This window comes from Helianthus annuus, chromosome 17 (assembly GCF_002127325.2).
Source record: "Helianthus annuus cultivar XRQ/B chromosome 17, HanXRQr2.0-SUNRISE, whole genome shotgun sequence".
NCBI classification, from domain to species: Eukaryota; Viridiplantae; Streptophyta; class Magnoliopsida; order Asterales; family Asteraceae; genus Helianthus; species Helianthus annuus.
In genome coordinates, this window is record NC_035449.2 from 58,429,305 (window position 1) to 58,448,294 (window position 18,990).

General features: G+C 35.9%; 2 protein-coding genes across 2 annotated transcripts; both read left to right on the top strand.

Moving 5' to 3' along the window:
- The first annotated feature begins 8,105 nt into the window (after positions 1–8,105).
- Positions 8,106–18,011, top strand: LOC110923047 (putative disease resistance protein At5g05400). The gene is made up of 7 exons (XM_035987106.1): positions 8,106–8,230; positions 10,506–13,216; positions 13,329–13,777; positions 13,868–14,485; positions 15,080–15,775; positions 15,980–16,722; positions 17,797–18,011. The coding sequence occupies exons 2-3, from the start codon at positions 10,523–10,525 to the stop codon at positions 13,572–13,574; spliced, it is 2,940 nt and encodes a 979-aa protein (XP_035842999.1). The 5' UTR covers positions 8,106–8,230; positions 10,506–10,522; the 3' UTR covers positions 13,575–13,777; positions 13,868–14,485; positions 15,080–15,775; positions 15,980–16,722; positions 17,797–18,011.
- Positions 13,688–17,847, top strand: LOC110923048. The gene is made up of 6 exons (XM_035986224.1): positions 13,688–13,777; positions 13,868–14,485; positions 15,080–15,775; positions 15,980–16,174; positions 16,225–16,722; positions 17,797–17,847. Exons 1-6 carry the CDS (start codon positions 13,688–13,690, stop codon positions 17,845–17,847), a joined length of 2,148 nt encoding a protein of 715 aa, XP_035842117.1.
- Positions 18,012–18,990: the final 979 nt, after the last annotated feature.

The following is an 18,990-nucleotide window of genomic DNA, read 5'->3' on the forward strand; positions in this document are numbered from 1 at the left end:
CGTCGGGCACCTGCTTCAATTTCGGCAAATTATTATGATTGGATAAACATGATGGCAACTCGCCATGTAAATTACAGTTTTACCTTCTTTTCCAAAGAAAGAAGCACATGGTACATCCAAAAGCTCAACCACCGGAAAATCATCCCCGACCTAAACCCTTTCGAGGAGATCTTGGTTAGTTGTCGGATGTGTACATACACTATGGCCTTGAATATGATTTTTTAGAGAGAGAAAAACGAGTGTTACGCCTTTAGAAAGAGGGAAAAAGAAATTTTGGCAGTCGGATGCTTGATTTTCAGGTGTATGCACGTCTAGGTCAGACGTTGGTGGTGCCTGTCAGCAAGTTTGGTTGGGGAAAAACCGATTATAGTTTCCGATGTTGTGTCCGACGGGAGGCAGTGTTCCAGGTGGTGACAGCAGCTAGGTGGTTGTAATGCGCTGGCAGTTGCCGTTTTGTGACGGTGGTGTTGTTGTTGGTGGTTATGCTACCGATGTTTGTTGTCACCGGTGGTGGAAACCCACCCGTTCTCCACTCCACACTCTTTGTCATGGGCGGACCTACCTACTTGGGTGGGTGGGCAGCCGCACCCCTTGAAGAAAAGGTTTTAGTGTTAAATTTCATGCAAAATCTCGACCGCACCCCTTGGAAATGTTCAACCGCACTTCTTGGAAATTTTCAACCGCCCCCTTTAAAAAAAATCTTATGAATTCAAAAAAATGTAAACCTTGATTTTTATTAAAATATAACCTAGTTTATATAATTATTCTTTAACCACTTTACTTAACAATTTAACCCAATAACTTTTACTTAACAATTTAGTCATTAGCCCACTAAACATTCCATTCTAACCTCAATTAACTAAACCCAATTAAATTTTAAGTTAAATAAAATTACCCAACCCAACCACCCCTTCCAATTCTTTCTCCCACTCTCTCTTCTGATCGCGCAGCGACCGACGCACGAAAGCAGTCAACAGGCACGATCGTAGCGGCTACATTCTCACCGGAAAAGTTTGATTCCGGCCACCCCACCACCTGAAATACAAAATTTAACTAGGTGCCTTTATTTTTTTATGTGGTTTTCAGGAGAGAGAGTTATAGAGGTGTTAAAAGGGTTTGAAATTTTATGTGTTTTGATGATTTTTTTTTTGTTGTTCTAGACTTTAGTAGCATGATTTTGTTGTTTTGAGGTTTTTTTGTTGTTCTAGACATACTAGAGCTTGAAAATTAAAACTGAAAATTATGGATCGATTTATACGTGATAGAAACCATGAGCAGGGAAGTTTTGGCAAGATTCTCATGAGGAACCATTAGAAAAGTAACTCTAAATGATGTTTTGCATATATTTCAAAATATGAAAACCTGTAGGGTACAATCTTAAACATGTTTTTGATGGTTATATAAATTTTAGTTTGATATTCTTTTGTTTTACATGACCCGACCCGATATGAACCGATTTTTTATATATACCCAGGAACCTAAAATCTGTAAAAATATTTCGCACCCCCATAAAAAATTCATGTGTCCACCACTGCTCTATGTCTTTAGCATTGTTCTTTCTCTATCTCTATGTGAGTGTATGAATGTGAAATAAGTTTAATAACTAGGGTGAGGATCAAATAGGAAGTTCATTTTAGCTAGAATGGATAGGAAGCAATAAGATTAGGACATGTGGCAAAATTAAAAATAAAGAGGAAGGGTATTTTAGTCAATCTTATCCTTTTCTTCTTCCAACTTCTTCCCAGTAACATCAAAACCCACCATTTTCAAAATCCACCATCTTCAACCATTTCTTCACTTTCTATCTCAATAATCACTACATTATAGTGGGATTTTCGTCACCAATCAATGATTCAAACACCCGATCAACGTGTTCTTCAGCTTTTTTTTAAGAAAACCCAGTTTAATTTCATTCAAAATCTCGTTTTTCCCGTGATTTTGAAGATAATCACTCGAACCGTTCGATTCGATCGCTGATAAGTGTTTCTATCATTCAAATTTCGTCAATCGTTGAAGAAATCGGCTTCGATCCATGTAAGAAATTTTTTAATTTCATTTTTACGATCTGGGTTTTTTATTTAGTCATTGCTTTAATAAAAATGCATCAGAAAATTATATTTTCCAGAAATTGGCTCATTTCAAATACAGTAATTCGTAGACAATTCAGACAATTTTTGATTTGCTACTCTCTGGTTCAGACAATTCACAGACAGTTTTTTGTGTCCATTATGTTTTAAAAATAAGAGAGTTTTATGTGTTTTCTGGCCATTGTGTTTTAGAAAAAACACATTTTTAACTGTTTTTAGTCATTGCGATTTAGGTAAAACACATTTTTGAAGTGTTTTTAGTCATTGCATTTTAGGTAAAATACATCTTTAGGTGTTTTCTGTAACACCCTGTGTTTTCTAATGTCAAAGTCAAAGTTTGACTTTATTTGTAATTAGTCTATTTTAATTTTTGTATTATGTGGAGTAAGTGTTGTCTAATCAAAATGAATCGAATGTTAATCGAATGCGAACCGTTAATCGACTTTGAATAGTAGGAAGTAACAATGCGATAAAGTTAATCAATTAATAATCAACCTAATCGAATCAATCATCGAACTCGAAACTCGAAGTATACGAACCTTGGTATTGTTATACGTGTGTGTGTGCCTTATGTGTTACGTGTGCATGTTTACTTTACGTTGTTATGTGTGGTGAATCAATCAAATCGAATCAAAACTCGAAAGGCAATCGAACTCAATCGAAAATCGAAACCGAATTATGAAATCAGGATGCTTATGTGTTAGATATAGTAGTTGGGATTAAAAGTAATTTGATTAGAAACTCTATCATACTCAAATCATCGTTCACCGAAATCGAAATATCAAAAATCGTCGCAAAACACTCAAAAAGGGACACCCTGATCGAACAGGATCACTGATCAAACAGGCTAGGCGATCGAACATGCTGTTCGATCGAGCAGCCCATTCGACCAAGAATCCTGGCCGATCGGTTGCACCTTTCCTCTTTTGGAAGCCTATAAATAGGGCTGTCATTGTCTTCATTTCCACTTTTGGAAAGTTCTGACCGACCAGCTCCTATTCTTCATCTTTTTCTCATATTTCTATCAAATCCGGTAAGTATTTACTCTAAATCTTGTACGTTCCTGTTCATTACATGATTCTACACCTTTCTATCTCTCAAAACTTGGATGCTAACCGTGAAATCACCAAGATCTAGGTGTTCTTGGATGATGTCATCATGGTGTTCTTCAAGAACATCATGTTTTGGCATCATTCAACCGTGAAGAGCTTAGATCTAACCGATTTCCACAGAAACAAACTAAAATCTATTATGGATCTAGACATTTCACGGTGTGAAATGTTGAAAGACGGATTTTCCGATATTCTTTCAACTCTTTTACACTCAACATGCTAAAACCGGTAGAAACGGAGCTTGAACCAGCTCACACCCCATTTTAACAATCACATGGTTCAAGTTTCGGATTCTAACTACGAGGTTCACCGATTTCGGGTTAAACATTAAACTACCGTTCCGAACTGTTCACTGGCCGGACTTGGGTGATTCCTACCCGAACCAGTGAAACAAGTAAGAACCCATGTTCCATGGTTCAACTCGTTATCAAAATACCTCAAAATCATATCAAAATAAACCAACAACAGCCAAGTGTTAGACGAAAGGCCGAACAGGTCAGAGATGCTGGCCAAACGGCTAGGCTGTTCGAACGAACAACTCAGCCAATCGGACCAACCAGCCGATCGACCAGGCCAGCCGATCGGCTGACACATGGTCCCACATCTTTCCAATTTCATGAAGTATGGTATTGACGAGGCGATGTTCGATCAAATATGCCACTTGATTGGTAAACATTACCCTTCGGATCATGAGATACTATGCTTCAACACTTAATCATTTTCAAACTAGGCAAGCCTTAGAATGTTGTTCGATCGGATGCACCGTCCGATCGAGCGACCATTCCTCGAGGACTTGCAATTGAAGTTGACTAACCAATCGGTTGGGCCGACCGATCGAACTACCCGTTCGTTCGATCGATCGATCGACCTGAAAGGTAATGATACTTCAGTATTTTCAAATGCTGCAACTAAAACTTCAAAAGTTCAAACCATCATACACAAACACATCCTTCCTAAATGAAGAAACAATCCACTCGAACTGTCCAAAGCCGATCAAGCCTCCGGCTGATCGAGCAGGCCAACCGAACGGATGGGCTGTTCGATCGAACCAGTTGTTCGATTGACCGGACTGTTCAACCCAATATCACTTGTTTGTACATCCGTGTTGCTCATTGTTATGCTATCGAACTATTCTGGCTAACCTACTCTCAGCGCTCCCTTCAATCCATAACCAATCACTGTGAGTATACTCGATCCCTTTTGCTTTTAGCACTTTTGGGTGTTACATACGTTACGTATCAAATCACAATCAAACACAAACTATTTGAACGCTAACCGATTGCATGTGCTACTTGACTAAATGAATGTTGTTTATTATGTTTACACGTGGAGTGCTATCTACCTGCCTTAGCAACATAGTACTATAGTTTGGACTCAGCACCCGTTCACACGGGGGTTGTTAAGGACAAATACTTGCATGGATTACGGTGGTATTCATGTATTGCGAACTGTCTCGGACAGTCAATCCGCAGTCGTTGGTACCGATGGTCCCATGTCGATAATTAACATGCATCGTTTTCCTCTGTGTACGTGCCTGGTTATGCGTAAACTATTCGAACTCTATATGCTATTATCAAACTTGTGTGCTCACCTTTACATTATATGTATTGACTTTATTTTAACGTATGTGACAGGTGTTTAAGATGCATTCTTGCTAGGAAAGCGAGACAATAATAAAGCTTTAGAGCCCAACAAATAGTTGTAGGTAGTGGTCTACCTAGGGGTCTCTAGAAGCAGATAAACAATTGCCATGGAGCCGTTGGAGTTGTCTGAACAAGCGTCTAGGGCATTAGTTGTCTGTAGATCTTGTCCAGATGAGTCTTAATGACTCTGGGCAGTACTTTATTCATTTGGTTTGTAATAATTGAATCTGAGTTGTCGGAACGGAATTATTTGCCTAGTTGTTATCTATGATAACTTGTTTATTTATTTGGGATACGGTATGGGACGTATTATTTAACTGAATTTGTAATAATAGTTGTTGTGGAAACTTCTGGACAATCTATTTCGCTCAGTGCCACGCCCCGATGATTCCGCCATCGGTTGGGGTGTGACATTTTCAGTCTATTGCGTTATAAAGAGAACACTTTCTTTTGTTTTTTTAGGCCATTGCGTTTTAGAAATGAGACATGTTTAAGTGTTTTCTGGTCATTGCGTTTTATAAATAAGACATTTTTTTGTGTTTTTGGTGCATTGCGTTTTAGGTAAAACACATTTTTATGTGTTTTCACTCCATTGTGTTTTAGAAAACAGACATTTTAAGTGTTTTCTGGCCATTGCGTTTTAGAAATAAGACATTTGTTTGTGTTTTTGGTACATTGCGTTTTAGATAAAACACATTTTTATGTGTTTTCAGTCCATTGCATTTTAGAAAGTACACTTTCTTTTGTGTTTTTAGGCTATTGCGTTTTAGAAATAAGACATTTCTTTGTGTTTTCTAGCCATTGCGTTTTACAAATAAAACATTTCTTTGTGTTTTTGGTGCATTGCGTTTTACAAAAATGTCATTTTTTAGGTTTTTTTCATTGCGTTTTACACAACTGAGTTTTTTCTATTGCGTTTACGCAACTGGGTTTCGAAAAAAAATTTCGAAAATATAGCAATAGTATACTCGTTTTAAAGATAAAAAACACTCGTTTTTTTGGTGCAATTTTTATAAAAGAAAATAATGTCGTATGAGAGAGTTGTTAACGTTTAAAAAATGGGGGGAATTTGAGGAGAGAGAAACTATTGTCTTGCATTGACTAAAATTCCCCTAAATAAACCCACAGGCCTTTTTTTTCCCTTCGTTTTCACTCATTTAATCTTAGCCCTTGATTAAATAAATGGATGATCAAGATTACTTTCTAGACTTTCTACCCAAAGAAACTTCCTATTATATCCTAACGTTGCGGCGCGGGTACTTCACAAATATCGAATGGATTAGTCCAAGCGTTAAGTGATGTGTTAACCATATGGAAACGCACGTTTTGACGTATCCGATTTCACTCAGTGTATCCTATAGTTGCATTGTGATTGGATCAAAAAGTAACATAAATCGAATATATATCGTACAATCATAACGTATTATACGCGACCCGACTAACTCGAATTTATATCGTCATTCAAAAACTCTCGAGGGGGTCAAAGTGCCATTTACAAAGTTCATAAAAAGTTAAGCGGTTAAAAGTTTCATTTTCTAAACTTAAGGCTAAGAAAAGGTAAAAATAAAATTTGATAAAATTTTGGGGTAAGAAAGTAATTATAACAAAGTTGGGGTTGAAAAAGGAACTATCACAAAGTTGGGGTGTCAAAAGCAAACTATTTGTAAAATGGAGTAGTAGTTTAGGGATTAAAATTTTTAATTTATGAAACTTTAAAGAGCTAAAATTGCAAATTATGTAAAAGTATGGGGGAAGGAAGGCAAAGCCAATGAAATTTCCACATACTTTATCCATTAAGATAGTATAAAATGTGTTGGACAATTTTAACTTCCATTCATTAAAATATCTATATATAATAAATAATGTGGTTAACAATAATAAAAAAACAACATAACGATTAAATTCAATGAACAAATAGTTTGTATCTTGGTTGAACTAGGATTACGATCCGCCGCAATACGGCGGAGATTCTTTATTTATAACTAAGTCGATCTACGATTCACACGTTATGTTAAACCTGTCAAACGGGTAAAAATAGACGATGTAAAAACGTTCACCCACACACGCACGTTGCGTCGTGTTAACTCGCAAAATTTAGAACGCAACGTAAAAACGTTAAGCCAAAGACACAGCTGTGATGTGTTAAGTCACAAAATATAGAACCAAGCATAGAGCGAAAAATTTGCGAAAAATGGAAACTATAAATGACCAAAGTTGAAAGTAAAAAAAGTTATGAGGATAGATTGCAAAAGATAAAAAGTTTTGGGTTAAAAGTAAAAAAACAAATAGTTTTGGGTTAAAAGTAATTTATGAAATACTTTTGGGTGAAAAGTAAAAAAAAAGATTTTTTTTGAAACCCCCCAAAGCCAACGTTACGACAACAATATGCATAACAATTTTTTCTTTGAAAACCCCCAAAGCACACCCCGCGTTGCGGCGGGGCGTAAAACGGTGTCAAATAGTACTAATGTCACACAACCGTCATCGACAACCAACACTGAATTGACCTATAATATGCGTATTGCGACGAACCTGTCAAACATGGAAAAATAGAGGTAAAAACGTTGAACCACACATGCACGTTGCGTCGTATTAACTCGAAAAATTTAGAACTATACGTAAAACGAAAATTTGCGAAAGATGAAAAGTATAAGTGACAAAAGTTGTGAAGTTAAATTGCAAATAATGAAAAGTTTTGGGTTAAAATTAAAAATACAAATTATGTAGGGTTAAAATTGGAAAAGGTACAAACCTTTTGGTTAAAACTAAAAAATCAAGTTTTTTTTTTTTTTTTGAAAAACTCATAAAGCACAACTTACAACTAATAATACACAGAAAGTTTGCAAACTTATATAGGTTTTAATAGTTTTTAAATAAAGGAAAATGGTTAATCTGTTACATACGTATATTAATTGATTTTTTTTGTGTTCTTTTGATCCATAACTATTGTAGCTTTGGGTTTTATATTTGTATTGCTATAGTGAGTGTCGATAATTAAAAAAAAGCGAAACGGTGCTATAAAGAAGCAAGTAGTGAGTCTACTGATGCTGATCAAAAGCCTGCCACGAAGCACGGGAATCCCCTAGTAGTTTTTAAAATAAAAATTAATCATTTTCTTACTACATAAAGATAAAATTGAAAACACTTTTAAGTAAATTCTGAATTATTGGTTTTGTTATCAGATAAAAGTGGGACCAAACCCATGTGCAACGTATAATTATTTGTGTGAATAGTACTTTTCCACTTCCTCCAATTATTGGTGTGAATAGTACTTGTCCACTGTCCTCCAATTATCATGCTCTCCCTACTTCATCTTACTTCAAATTTCTCTTGACATCTCATGTTTCTAGTTTCTACTCTATTGGTTGTTTGTTCGGAGATTTTGAAGGTAATCTTATGTTTTTAGCCTTCAATTCTTTTACTCGTCTTTTAGCTTTCTTAAAATTATGTTAGGTTACTTGTTTTTTTTTTTTTTTTTCTTATGGGTAGATCGTTTATATTTGGTTCGATTTCTAATCTTATGTGAGAACTTGGAACTTTATGCTCAATTGAGTTTTAGAGTAAACTGTCAATATGGTCATGAGGTGAGGCTGGGTCACTTTAGTACAAAACCTAAACCTTTTGAATATGAGTCTTTTGGTTTCAATTTTGTTGTTATTTTCATCCAAAAACAAAATATGGTTAGATTTTCAGTTAACATCCAAATTTTTTGTCTTTTTCCCCCTTTTAACTAAGGGAAAAATGGTCAGATTTTTTTAATTTGTTATAATAAATGTTAAAAAACCATTTTACGTTTCATTAAAAGGGAGGAAACAGACAAAAAAAAACTGGATGTGAACTGAAAAATCTGACCAAATTTTGATTTTGGATGAAAATGACAACAAAATTGAAACCACAGGGACCCAGATTCAAAAGATTTGAGTTTTGGACTAAAGTTGTAAAAATTAGGGATGAGCAGATGGTACCGGTATCGAATTACCGAACCGGGTACATTTTCGGTACCGATTCGGTACCGACTTTTGAAATTTTCGGTACTGCTCCGGTACGGTACCGGTTTTTACCCTCAAATACCGGTACGGTATCGGTATCAGTACCGGTACCGAACCGTACCGTACCGGGTATATTCGGTACCGTTACCCACTTTTGGGGATTTCCGGTACCGATACTTTCGATACCGGTCGGTACCGAGCTTATCCCTAGTAGAAATGACCATACCTAAAAGACTACTTTTACAGTTTACTCTGAGTTTTATTATTTAGATGTTTCACTTATTACGTGTTACTTTGTGTTATTTGTATTATTAGGTTATGTTATATTATACAACATTATATAACTTAAAAAGTATAACAAAGAATATGTGACAATATATCCAACTTGTTTATTCTTTTACACCAGTCAAAAGATGGAAACATAAAATTAACAAACACTGCCATTATACAAACACCTTTGACAAACTATCAAGACTAGAGGTGCACAAATCGAGTTCCCGGCATAAACCAGTTCAGGTTGAAACCAGTTTAGATTAGGTCATAAGATAATTAAATATTAGAAAACTTCAAATAAATGTGATCTAATTCCATCTCGTTGATTGGTTATAAATTTTTTGAAAGCCTATATTATGGTTTGGTTGTGTGTATACCTAACCATCACATAGTAATCGTAGTGTTCTGGAAAGAGTGTTATTAAAGAAACAAATAAAGAACTTAATCAAACCTAGGCATTATACAAGTTATATTCTTGCTTCTTTCTATTTTTTAAAGGTCAACAAATTTTATTCATCTTATCTAACGGTAAAACGTAACAATTACAAGTCCATACACGAAATTTCCATATTACACCAATGATACCAAGTTATTGAGTCTCTTTGCTCTATGCTTGAACTAGAGAAAGATCAGTTGGTGAATTTCCTGCTTCAATCCTTCCATGCTAGGCTCCTTGTCACTGAAAACCCGATTGTTCCTACTCTTCCATATTCCCCATAAAGTAATCATGACTATCGAATGCATTAACTTTCTCCATCTTCGAGTGCCCAGGACCTGATTGTGGATGTTATCTACGTCCTTAGTTAACAGTGAACGCGAACAGCCTTGGACATCTTGTCCATTCAGCAATAAAGTCCCACACTGCTAAAGCAAATTGACAACCAACAACCAAGTGCACATTTCTTCTGCATAATCCAGCCATTGTCACGACCCAACCCAGGTATATCCTCCACACAAGGAAGTTAACCTTGAGCGGTACGGTACCCATTTATTCCACTCCAAACCCACACCCGGACCCGGGTTACTTGCTTGTTCCATCCGTCTTCTAAGGCTCCTTATTGTGAACCCACCTGCAGATTCGAGATTGTTTTTTTATGGTTGCTCAATCGCAAATCCCATCATCGCAGGCAATTGATTACCCCTAATTTCTCCCCCAATTGCCATTTACGTCAGTTGCAGTTGCGAGGTCTAGACACTTTACTTGTTTGGGTCATTATGTCTTTACTATGTGTTTGTTCATTTAGGCTAAATACACATGTAATATATCAAAAATAAATGGAGGCCACTACTTTTGGGGGGCCCAAGGCCTTTGCCTAGGATGCTAAGCCTATCGGTCCTGCCCTGCCTTTCTTACATTCCCTTGGTTATTAATTAGTTACTTTTGTTTGTATAAAACAACAGATACAGCTCTTTGGAACATGGACTTTGTAACTCCGATTATTACTCCCATTGTTGAATCTTTGCTTGGCCCTGTTAAAAGACACTTGGGTTTCTTGGTTTCCTCCTCAAACAAGGTCAAATGCATGAGTGCCAGATTGGCAGAACTGAAAAATATAGCACGTGACGTGGAAGAGCAAAAGGAGCGACATGATGCAAACAACCTCGTTGTGCCTCGTCACGTCCCAGACTGGTTGAAAGAAGTCAAAGCGATCAGTGTAAAGGCAGAGAATATTCCAACAGGTCGACTTGGATGTTTTAACATAAAGATGAGATACACATCAGGAAAACGATCCTCCTGTATAGTCAATGATATAGACCGTCTAATGACCGAAAAATCTAACATCAAGTGGACTGTTGAAAAAAGACCTCTTGCTAAGGTTAGCTCTAACAAGGCGTCCACCTCCACACTAGTTCATGAAGATGATGATGGCACTCAAAGCATACTCAAGTCAAGCAGAGATTTGATATTCAATAATGCACTGACATCCCTTGAATCAAATGATAACAAGGCCCGAATGATGGCTCTATCTGGTATGGCCGGTGTGGGCAAGACCACAATGATGGAGCAACTGGTGAAGGCTGTGGAGGATAAGAAAACATTCGAATGGATTGTGAAGGTTACTATTGGGAAAAATCACAACCCAGTTGATATTCAAACAACTATTGCAGAACGCATTGGTGAACCTTTATCTGAAAAAGATAAAGATACAAGGGCCGATCGGCTTAAAGAAAGATTTCAGAGGATGTCGGAAGAGGGTAAAAAGAAGATTTTGATAATATTAGATGATGTTTGGGAGAAGATCAACCTTAAAGATATTGGATTATCAAGTCCTTTGCCAAATGGCTTCAAGTTGTTGCTCACATCGCGAGAGGAAGATATTTGCACTCAAATGGATATCGAAACTAGTTTGATTTTCAAAATTGGTGTTTTGAAAGATGAGGAAGCAAAAAAGTTATTCTGGAAAACGGTACGACTAGGTTCAAGTGGTGATATTGAACAAGTTGACTTGCACCAGATTGGAGAAGAAATCCTAAAGATATGTGGCGGTTTGCCTCTTGCTATAACAACCATCGCCTCTACTTTAAGAGATAAGGAAAAGTTTGAATGGGAAGACGCACTTTCTCGCTTACAAAACAAAAAGGTGGATGACTATGGTATTAAAGAAATTTTTAAGATTAGCTTCAAGAATCTTAAAGAAGATGATCTTAAAGCAATTTTTCTTCTTAGTGGCTTGTTCCCGGAGGACTCTAACATTCAGAAAGAGGACTTACTGAGGTACGGGTGGGGATTGAACTTTTATCAGAGTGTACGTACTATAGCAGGAGCAAGACGGCGGGTAAACACTTGTGTCAACAAACTCATACGTTCAAACTTGTTGATTAAAAGTGACTGTGAAGGAAGTGTTAAAATGCATGATCTTGTGCGTGATTTTGTTCTAAGCGAATTTTCAGTTGTCAAGCAAGCTTCAATAGTAAGCCACGACAATAATTTCTCTGATTTGCTTGAAGAAGATGAGCCATATGAGAGACTTCTACTAAAGTGTGGAAGTATGCTTCAGTTTCCAATACATTTTAATCACAAAAACCTTAAACTTTTGAAGCTAATGGACGGGGATAAGCTACTCAAGTTTCCGGAAGATTTTTACACAAGTATGAAGAAACTTGAGGTTCTATCTTACATGAATATGCATCGACCATTGCTTCCGCAATGCATGACCAACCTTCGTGCGTTATGCCTTCGTTCATGCTCGTTGGTGGACAATGATGTATCTATTCTTGGTGATCTTATTAGCTTAGAAGTACTCAACCTTGCTGGTTGTGGCATCCACAAGCTACCATCCAAGTTAGGAAACTTGAAAAGGTTAAAGCTACTTGATTTGACTGGTTGTATTAACCTTTATATTGATAATGGTGTGTTTGAAAACTTGAACCAACTTGAAGAGCTTTATATGGGAGTTTGTCATGGAAGTTGTATTAGGTTCTCAGATACTAACTGTGACGAATTGAAGATCCTTTCAAGGAAACTTTTTGCACTAGAGCTTGAATTCTTTAATAACAAGGCCCAACCAGTTAATGTATCATTTGAGAATCTAGAAAGGTTCAAGATATCTGTGGGGCGTTTGTTAACAAAGAGGTGGAGAGGGGACCATAATAATGGAAATTATTCATTCAAAAATACATTGATGCTTGAGACTAGCAGCAGTGAACTGCGTGAATGCAAAATTAATCAGTTGTTTAGGAAAACGGAGATTCTTTATTTGAAAGTGAATGATATGAGTTATCTGGAAGATATTTTAATACGTCCTCCTCAAAACGCCTTTTGTGATTTAAAAGAACTTAGTATTTCAAACTGTGAAGGCCTGGCATACCTCTTCACAATTTCTATGGCAAATGGTTTGAGAAAACTTGAGAAACTCTTTATTACGTCATGTTCAGCTTTGCAATCTGTGGTAAATGGCGAGAATAGTGAAGCGGGGGTGGTTACATTTCACAAGTTAAAATTTCTGTCATTGCGTAACCTACCAAACTTGGTGAGTTTATGTGCCCATGTTAATGTAACAGAGTTACCACAACTGATGGAGTTACATCTGGATGAACTTCCAAATTGCACTAGCATCTTTCCCAAGAACAATATTGATATTTCGTCAGTGAAACCATTTTTTAACAAAGAGGTAAATTTATGTCACATTTGATCTTATATACTGATTTAATTATTAACAAGAGTCACCTTTTTATTATTTAATGAGCAAAATAATTTTTTTACGATTGATTTTTGTGCTGCAGGTTATGATTCCAAAGTTGGAAAAACTGGAAATCACCGGTATGAAGAACTTGAAGGAGATATGGGAGTCTGAAATTACTACTACCGAGGGGAAAATTAAAAATATTTTCATGTTGAGAGAGATAGAAGTGAAAGATTGTAGTTCCATCGAAGTGTTATTCAACATAGACTTGGGCCAAATTCGGCAACTTGGTATGTGCAGCTTGAGAAACATTAAGGTGTGTCGGTGTGAGAGGTGTGGAGGATAAAAGATCCAGGAAATAACTACTTCATCGGTGGCTTTCAAGCCGTAGAAACAATCTACATTGAGGAGTGTGAGAAGTTTAGAAATATAGTGACACCTACCACCATCAATTTTGATATGAGGGCACTTAAGGACATCTATATTAAATCTTGTGAAGATTATGACGAGAGAAACTATGAATTAGTTAAGAACAACCAAGAGCAAGCGGTATGTCTTTCAACTTCTATATCAAAAAGATAGTAGATGGTTTCATTTCAAGGAGAATTGCTAATTAGATATGTATATGTTTCATTGCAGATTAATAATATGTCAAAGGAAAGGATATCAAAAGAGGATGATAATTTGTCTGAATTTGCATTCACATCCTATCAGATGGGCTACAATTTCCATCAACTTCATAAAATTTTCTTTGAAAGTGTTAAAGGGGTAGAGGTGGTGTTTGAGATTGAGAGTCCAAGTAATAGAGATCAAATTGTAACATCTCAACAACAACCATCATTACTTCCCTACCTTGAACATTTAACACTATCGGAAATGAAAAAGTTGAGTCATGTGTGGAAGTGCAATAGTTGGAACAAATTCTTTGTTCTTCACAAACACCAACCACAATCCTCATTCCAAAACCTCACATCCATAAAACTGGAACAGTGCCCGGGCGTTAAGTACTTGTTTTCACCTCTTATGGTGAAACTTCTTACCAACCTACAGGAAGTAACCATACGGGAGTGTGATGGTATGGAAGAAGTTGTTTCAAACAGAGATGAAGAAGAAATGACGTCATCTACATATGCCCACACAACTGCCACTTTGTTCCCTCGTCTTCATCATCTCAATCTATATAGAATGAAAAATCTGAAGCATATTGGTGGTGGCGTTGCTAAGGGTACAACTGATATCGGTCATGGTCAATCGAAGGTATGTTTTATGGTTCTTCATCTTAGTTTTCCAACTTTCTTTTTTTTTTTTTTTTTGTTTATTTCATTTTGTCACTGTTATATAATAGTCTGTAAGCTAATCCCTTTATGTTCAGAACAAAAAATAAGATAAGATGCTTATCAAATTTTAGTGTTTCAGTTTCACAAAAAGTTTATGAATGATATATTTATATACACACAAATTGTAACTAAGCTTATACGTGTTCATGAAACCTGAAATAACCGCCCCGTAATAGAAATAACCCAACCAAAACTGACGGTTTGGTTTTTCATGTTCTTTTAAAAACCAATCCAAATGACAAAATGACAAACGACCCGAACCAAACCGAACCCATAGTGAGGACCAAAAAGGCAAAAAAAAAAAAAAAAAAAACAAAACCGAGTGGTTTAAAAAAAAGCCCAAAATCCGAATTTCATTTTTTGAGGCCAAAACGGCCAATGCACCTCTGTAACTAAGCTAACTAATCACTGACCAATTACGAAATGAAAGCTCACTTATCTAACTTCTATTAAAAATGGCGTGGATAATTAAGGTTCATTAAATAATTTAGTCTTGATTTTTCATTTACTACAGGTTTCTCAAGTTGATGTTGTTTCTTGGTCCGTATGCCAATACTCTAGAACGATTCAAATTGAACGATGTGATTCTTTGTCAAGTGTGATTCCATATTATGCAGCAGGGCAAACACCAAAGCTTCAAGAATTATGGATATTTAACTGCACATCAATGATGGAGGTATTTGAAACCGAAGAAATCAACAATAAAAATACCAGTGGTTGTAGTAGTAACACTACAGTAGCGGTTCCTAGACCAACAGATATAATTGTGCACAAGTTCCCCAACCTAAAGATATTGATAATAGTTGCATGTGATTGTCTGGAAAACATATTCACATTTTCCACACTTGAAAGCCTCAAGAAAATCGAAGAGTTACAGGTAAGAAACTGTGGTGCAATGAAAGTGATTGTGAAGGAAGAAGTTCGAGAGGACACATCGACATTGTCTAATAATGTGGTCTTTTCTAATCTAAAATCAATTAGATTGGAAGGTCTACCAAACCTCAAAGGTTTTTTCTTGGGGATGAATATTGAATTTGAGTGGCCATTACTAGAACGTGTTTTTATCGAAAAATGTCCTCAAATGATGGTGTTCACATGTGGTCGGTCAACAGCTCTCAGGCTTAAGTACATAGAAACAAGGCTAGGCAAACATAATCTTGAATGTGGCCTTAACTTTCATCGGGGCCTGCTCCCGGTTGTCGTTACTAGAGTACGTTTTGTTTTTTTTTTTCTTTTTTCTTTTTGCATTATCTATATAATAAATCATCCAAGTGAAAGTATTAAAAACTTTGATAGCAGTGTATGTGTGAGTTTAGATTGTCCTATAAAATAAAATAAAACAAAAACATTTAAGCTGGAGCTGATGTAACATCTAACATGCTATCCTTTTTTTTCTTTGTTTTTTGTTTTGCAGATACCATCCCCAAGTTTAGATTGTAAAAGCTCGAGCCCTACTAAATTAGAAGGGAGAACTTGGTCTTTTCATAATCTAATCCAGTGCAACATTGATGACTCACATAAGGATACAAAGATTTTTCCATCCAATGAGCTGCAACAACTAGAGCAGCTTGAAACAATTCATGCACGAGGTTGTCACAATGTGGAGGAGGTATTTGAAGTAACATCAGAAGTGACAAACAATGAATCACAATTCCAAAGCTAAGAGAAGTGGACTTAAAGTGGCTAGAAAGTCTCAAGTATATATGGAAGAGCAATCAGTGGAGAATATTGGAGTTTCAAAACCTAACAACACTCTCTATTCATGGTTGTGATAGTTTAGAACATGTTTTTACATGTTCCATGGTTGGTTGTGTCATGCAACTCCAAGAGCTACAAATAGAACGGTGCAGAAACATGAAGGTAATTGTGAAGGAAGAAGAAGAAGATTGTGATGCCAAAGTTAGTGAGATTATTGAGTTCCCTTCTCTGAAGTCTTTACAACTTAATTTTCTTTCAAGCCTTAAAGGATTTTACATAGGGAAGAAGGATTTTACATTGCCATCCCTTGATACCTTGGGAATCAGGATGTGCCCAGAAATAATGGTATTCACTGAGGGTCATTCAATAATTTCAGAGCAAACAGTATTGGAGACAGATTTTGGGTCCTTTAATGTTGGAGAAGACATCAATTCATTTATACTCACAAAAAAACAAGAGGTTAGTAGATATCAGTTCCTTTTATTTTTCTTTTACCATTCACAATGGTTCCTTTATATATATTTATTTATTTATGAGTGTGTTAGTTATATTATAAAGAATGGTTGTGAATGGGGGAGAGAGTAAATGTTACAGTTTATCTATAAATATATGGGAAACACTATTCACCCTTATAAATATATGTGAGTGGAAGGAGAGAAAAAAGGTAACGATGGAAACATAAAAAATATTATTTAATTGAAAATGAGAAATAAAATGTAGTGATATTTGATGTAATGATAGGGATAAAGAATTCAATGTGAATACTCTTGATATACATTTGAAAAGTAGCCATTTATGTTATAATTAGAGTATTCATAATGATGACCCTAAAAAATATGTGAGTGAGTTTAGTTATATTAGATCATGTGTAGTGGTAATGCCCTTACCCTTGGGCGTTTTGCGCCATGTGGCAGACCAGTTAGCAATGAGGCATTATGGAGCGTTTTCTAAAATGGGTGTAGTGGGGATGTGGGCATTGTGGTGTAATAGAATTAAACTAAAAAAAACCATAAAATGTTATTGGACAAAAAGGCATGGGAACAGGTGATTGGCCACTTCAACTCTCGATCCGACATGGAATAAAGCACGCTCCAAACAATTTTTGCAATAAAAACGCCCACGGGGGCGGCTTCCGGGGCGTGCTCCGGCGTTTTCAACCAAAAAAAGGCCCAATTTTGAACGAGTACGGATGGTCTTATAAGGAATGGTTGTTAGTGTTTTTAAGTGGTTGTGAGTGGATGAGAGAGAAAATATATGAGAAAGTTACTATTCATCTGTAAATATATAAGAAAAAAATCTGAAGAGAGAAAACCTTTAAAAAAATTTAATATTTTTAAAAATGGTTGTGAGTGGAGAAAAGAGAAAAGATAGTGATAAAGGTATAAAAATATTATTTAATTGAAAAAGAGAAAAAAAATTATTGTTTTTAGTGTAAATATATGGATATGAATAACGAATTCATTGCGTATGCTCTAGAAAGCTCCGACCATTTCCTTATTCTCACTTTTTAACATTTCTTATAAATTTTTGCAGGGATTTAGTTTTGGGAATAGGTGGATGATGAATAATAACGATTATTATTGAGTTTGTTATTGTTATTGATGTCAGAATGTCAGCATTACCTATTATAACATTTTTATGTACGTTGTAAGGTCATGTTTTGTATTTAACTATTTGTTTGTAAAAAAATGCACAGCTTCTTTGCGCATACCAAATCATTCAAAGACAATGATGATTTTAATTTGAAAGATAGCGCGCACACAATTCACATTGAGAATCATGCTAATAATAGGATTAGAGGGCTGAAAAGAAAGTATTGTTTTATGTAGGGGTGGCAAAATTAACCCATACATTTAACTTTGGGTTAGGATAGGTATTATTTTTGTAGTAGATGGGTTAAGTTAAGTTAACAAGAATTGTTAAAAAGGTCAAGATGGATAACTTAAAAAAATAACAAAATAACATGTGTGTCAGCATGAGTTTTCGGGAAAACAAAACCCAAAAAGTCTAAAACTGCGCATTCTTCTTTTTCTCATCTCCCACGCCCAAATCACCACCATCCTTCAACCTCCATTTCACCGCTTCTATGTGACAACCCTCATGATTCCATGTATCCGTACAATTTATTAATGATAATTAAAGTGTTTGATGACTATGCTGAATCCCTTAACTGCTTTCTGGTTGCTGTATTATACTTACATGTGCTTGTTAACGTACTAGTCTTGTGCAAAAAAAAAATACTAAATAGTCTTGTATGTTTCCCCAAGTGTTGGGAATTAAAAATGTTACAAAAATATATATGTAGGACACTAAACGGAATAATTAAGCACCTTAAAGGAACGATACCTAACCGAACAACCGGACATTACCCGAAACACCAAATTAATGCTAGAAGCATTGTTTCTATTTTTTTCTAAGCTAGTTAAGGCCCCCGAACACCCTAACACACTATATACTACACAACACACCATAAGACACTAACTAAACTTTTGAATTCCAACCAAATCACTAACTAATAGTTGAAACCCAACCCTATACCCCCCCCCCTCAAACGGTTCAAGGGTGGTACCCCACCCTTGATTATCTTCATTTGTTTAGTGGGATTGTTTAGTACTTGGGGAGCATATTAACTAATGGTCAATATAATGTTGGAAGATTATATTATAAATCCTTTGGATCATTACCATTCTTCATACACACATCAACAACACACTTCAAAACTCCCTC

Bases quoted from the DNA above. Each gene is read 5' to 3' on its own strand.
- LOC110923048 (XM_035986224.1), top strand. From the start codon at position 13,688: ATGAGGGCACTTAAGGACATCTATATTAAATCTTGTGAAGATTATGAC. The intron at 15,776-15,979 runs GTACGTTTTGTT...TTTGTTTTGCAG, and splicing joins TCCCGGTTGTCGTTACTAGA to ATACCATCCCCAAGTTTAGA. The intron at 16,723-17,796 runs GTTAGTAGATAT...AAATTTTTGCAG, and splicing joins TACTCACAAAAAAACAAGAG to GGATTTAGTTTTGGGAATAG.
- LOC110923047 (XM_035987106.1), top strand. From the start codon at position 10,523: ATGGACTTTGTAACTCCGATTATTACTCCCATTGTTGAATCTTTGCTT. The intron at 13,217-13,328 runs GTAAATTTATGT...TTTGTGCTGCAG, and splicing joins AACCATTTTTTAACAAAGAG to GTTATGATTCCAAAGTTGGA.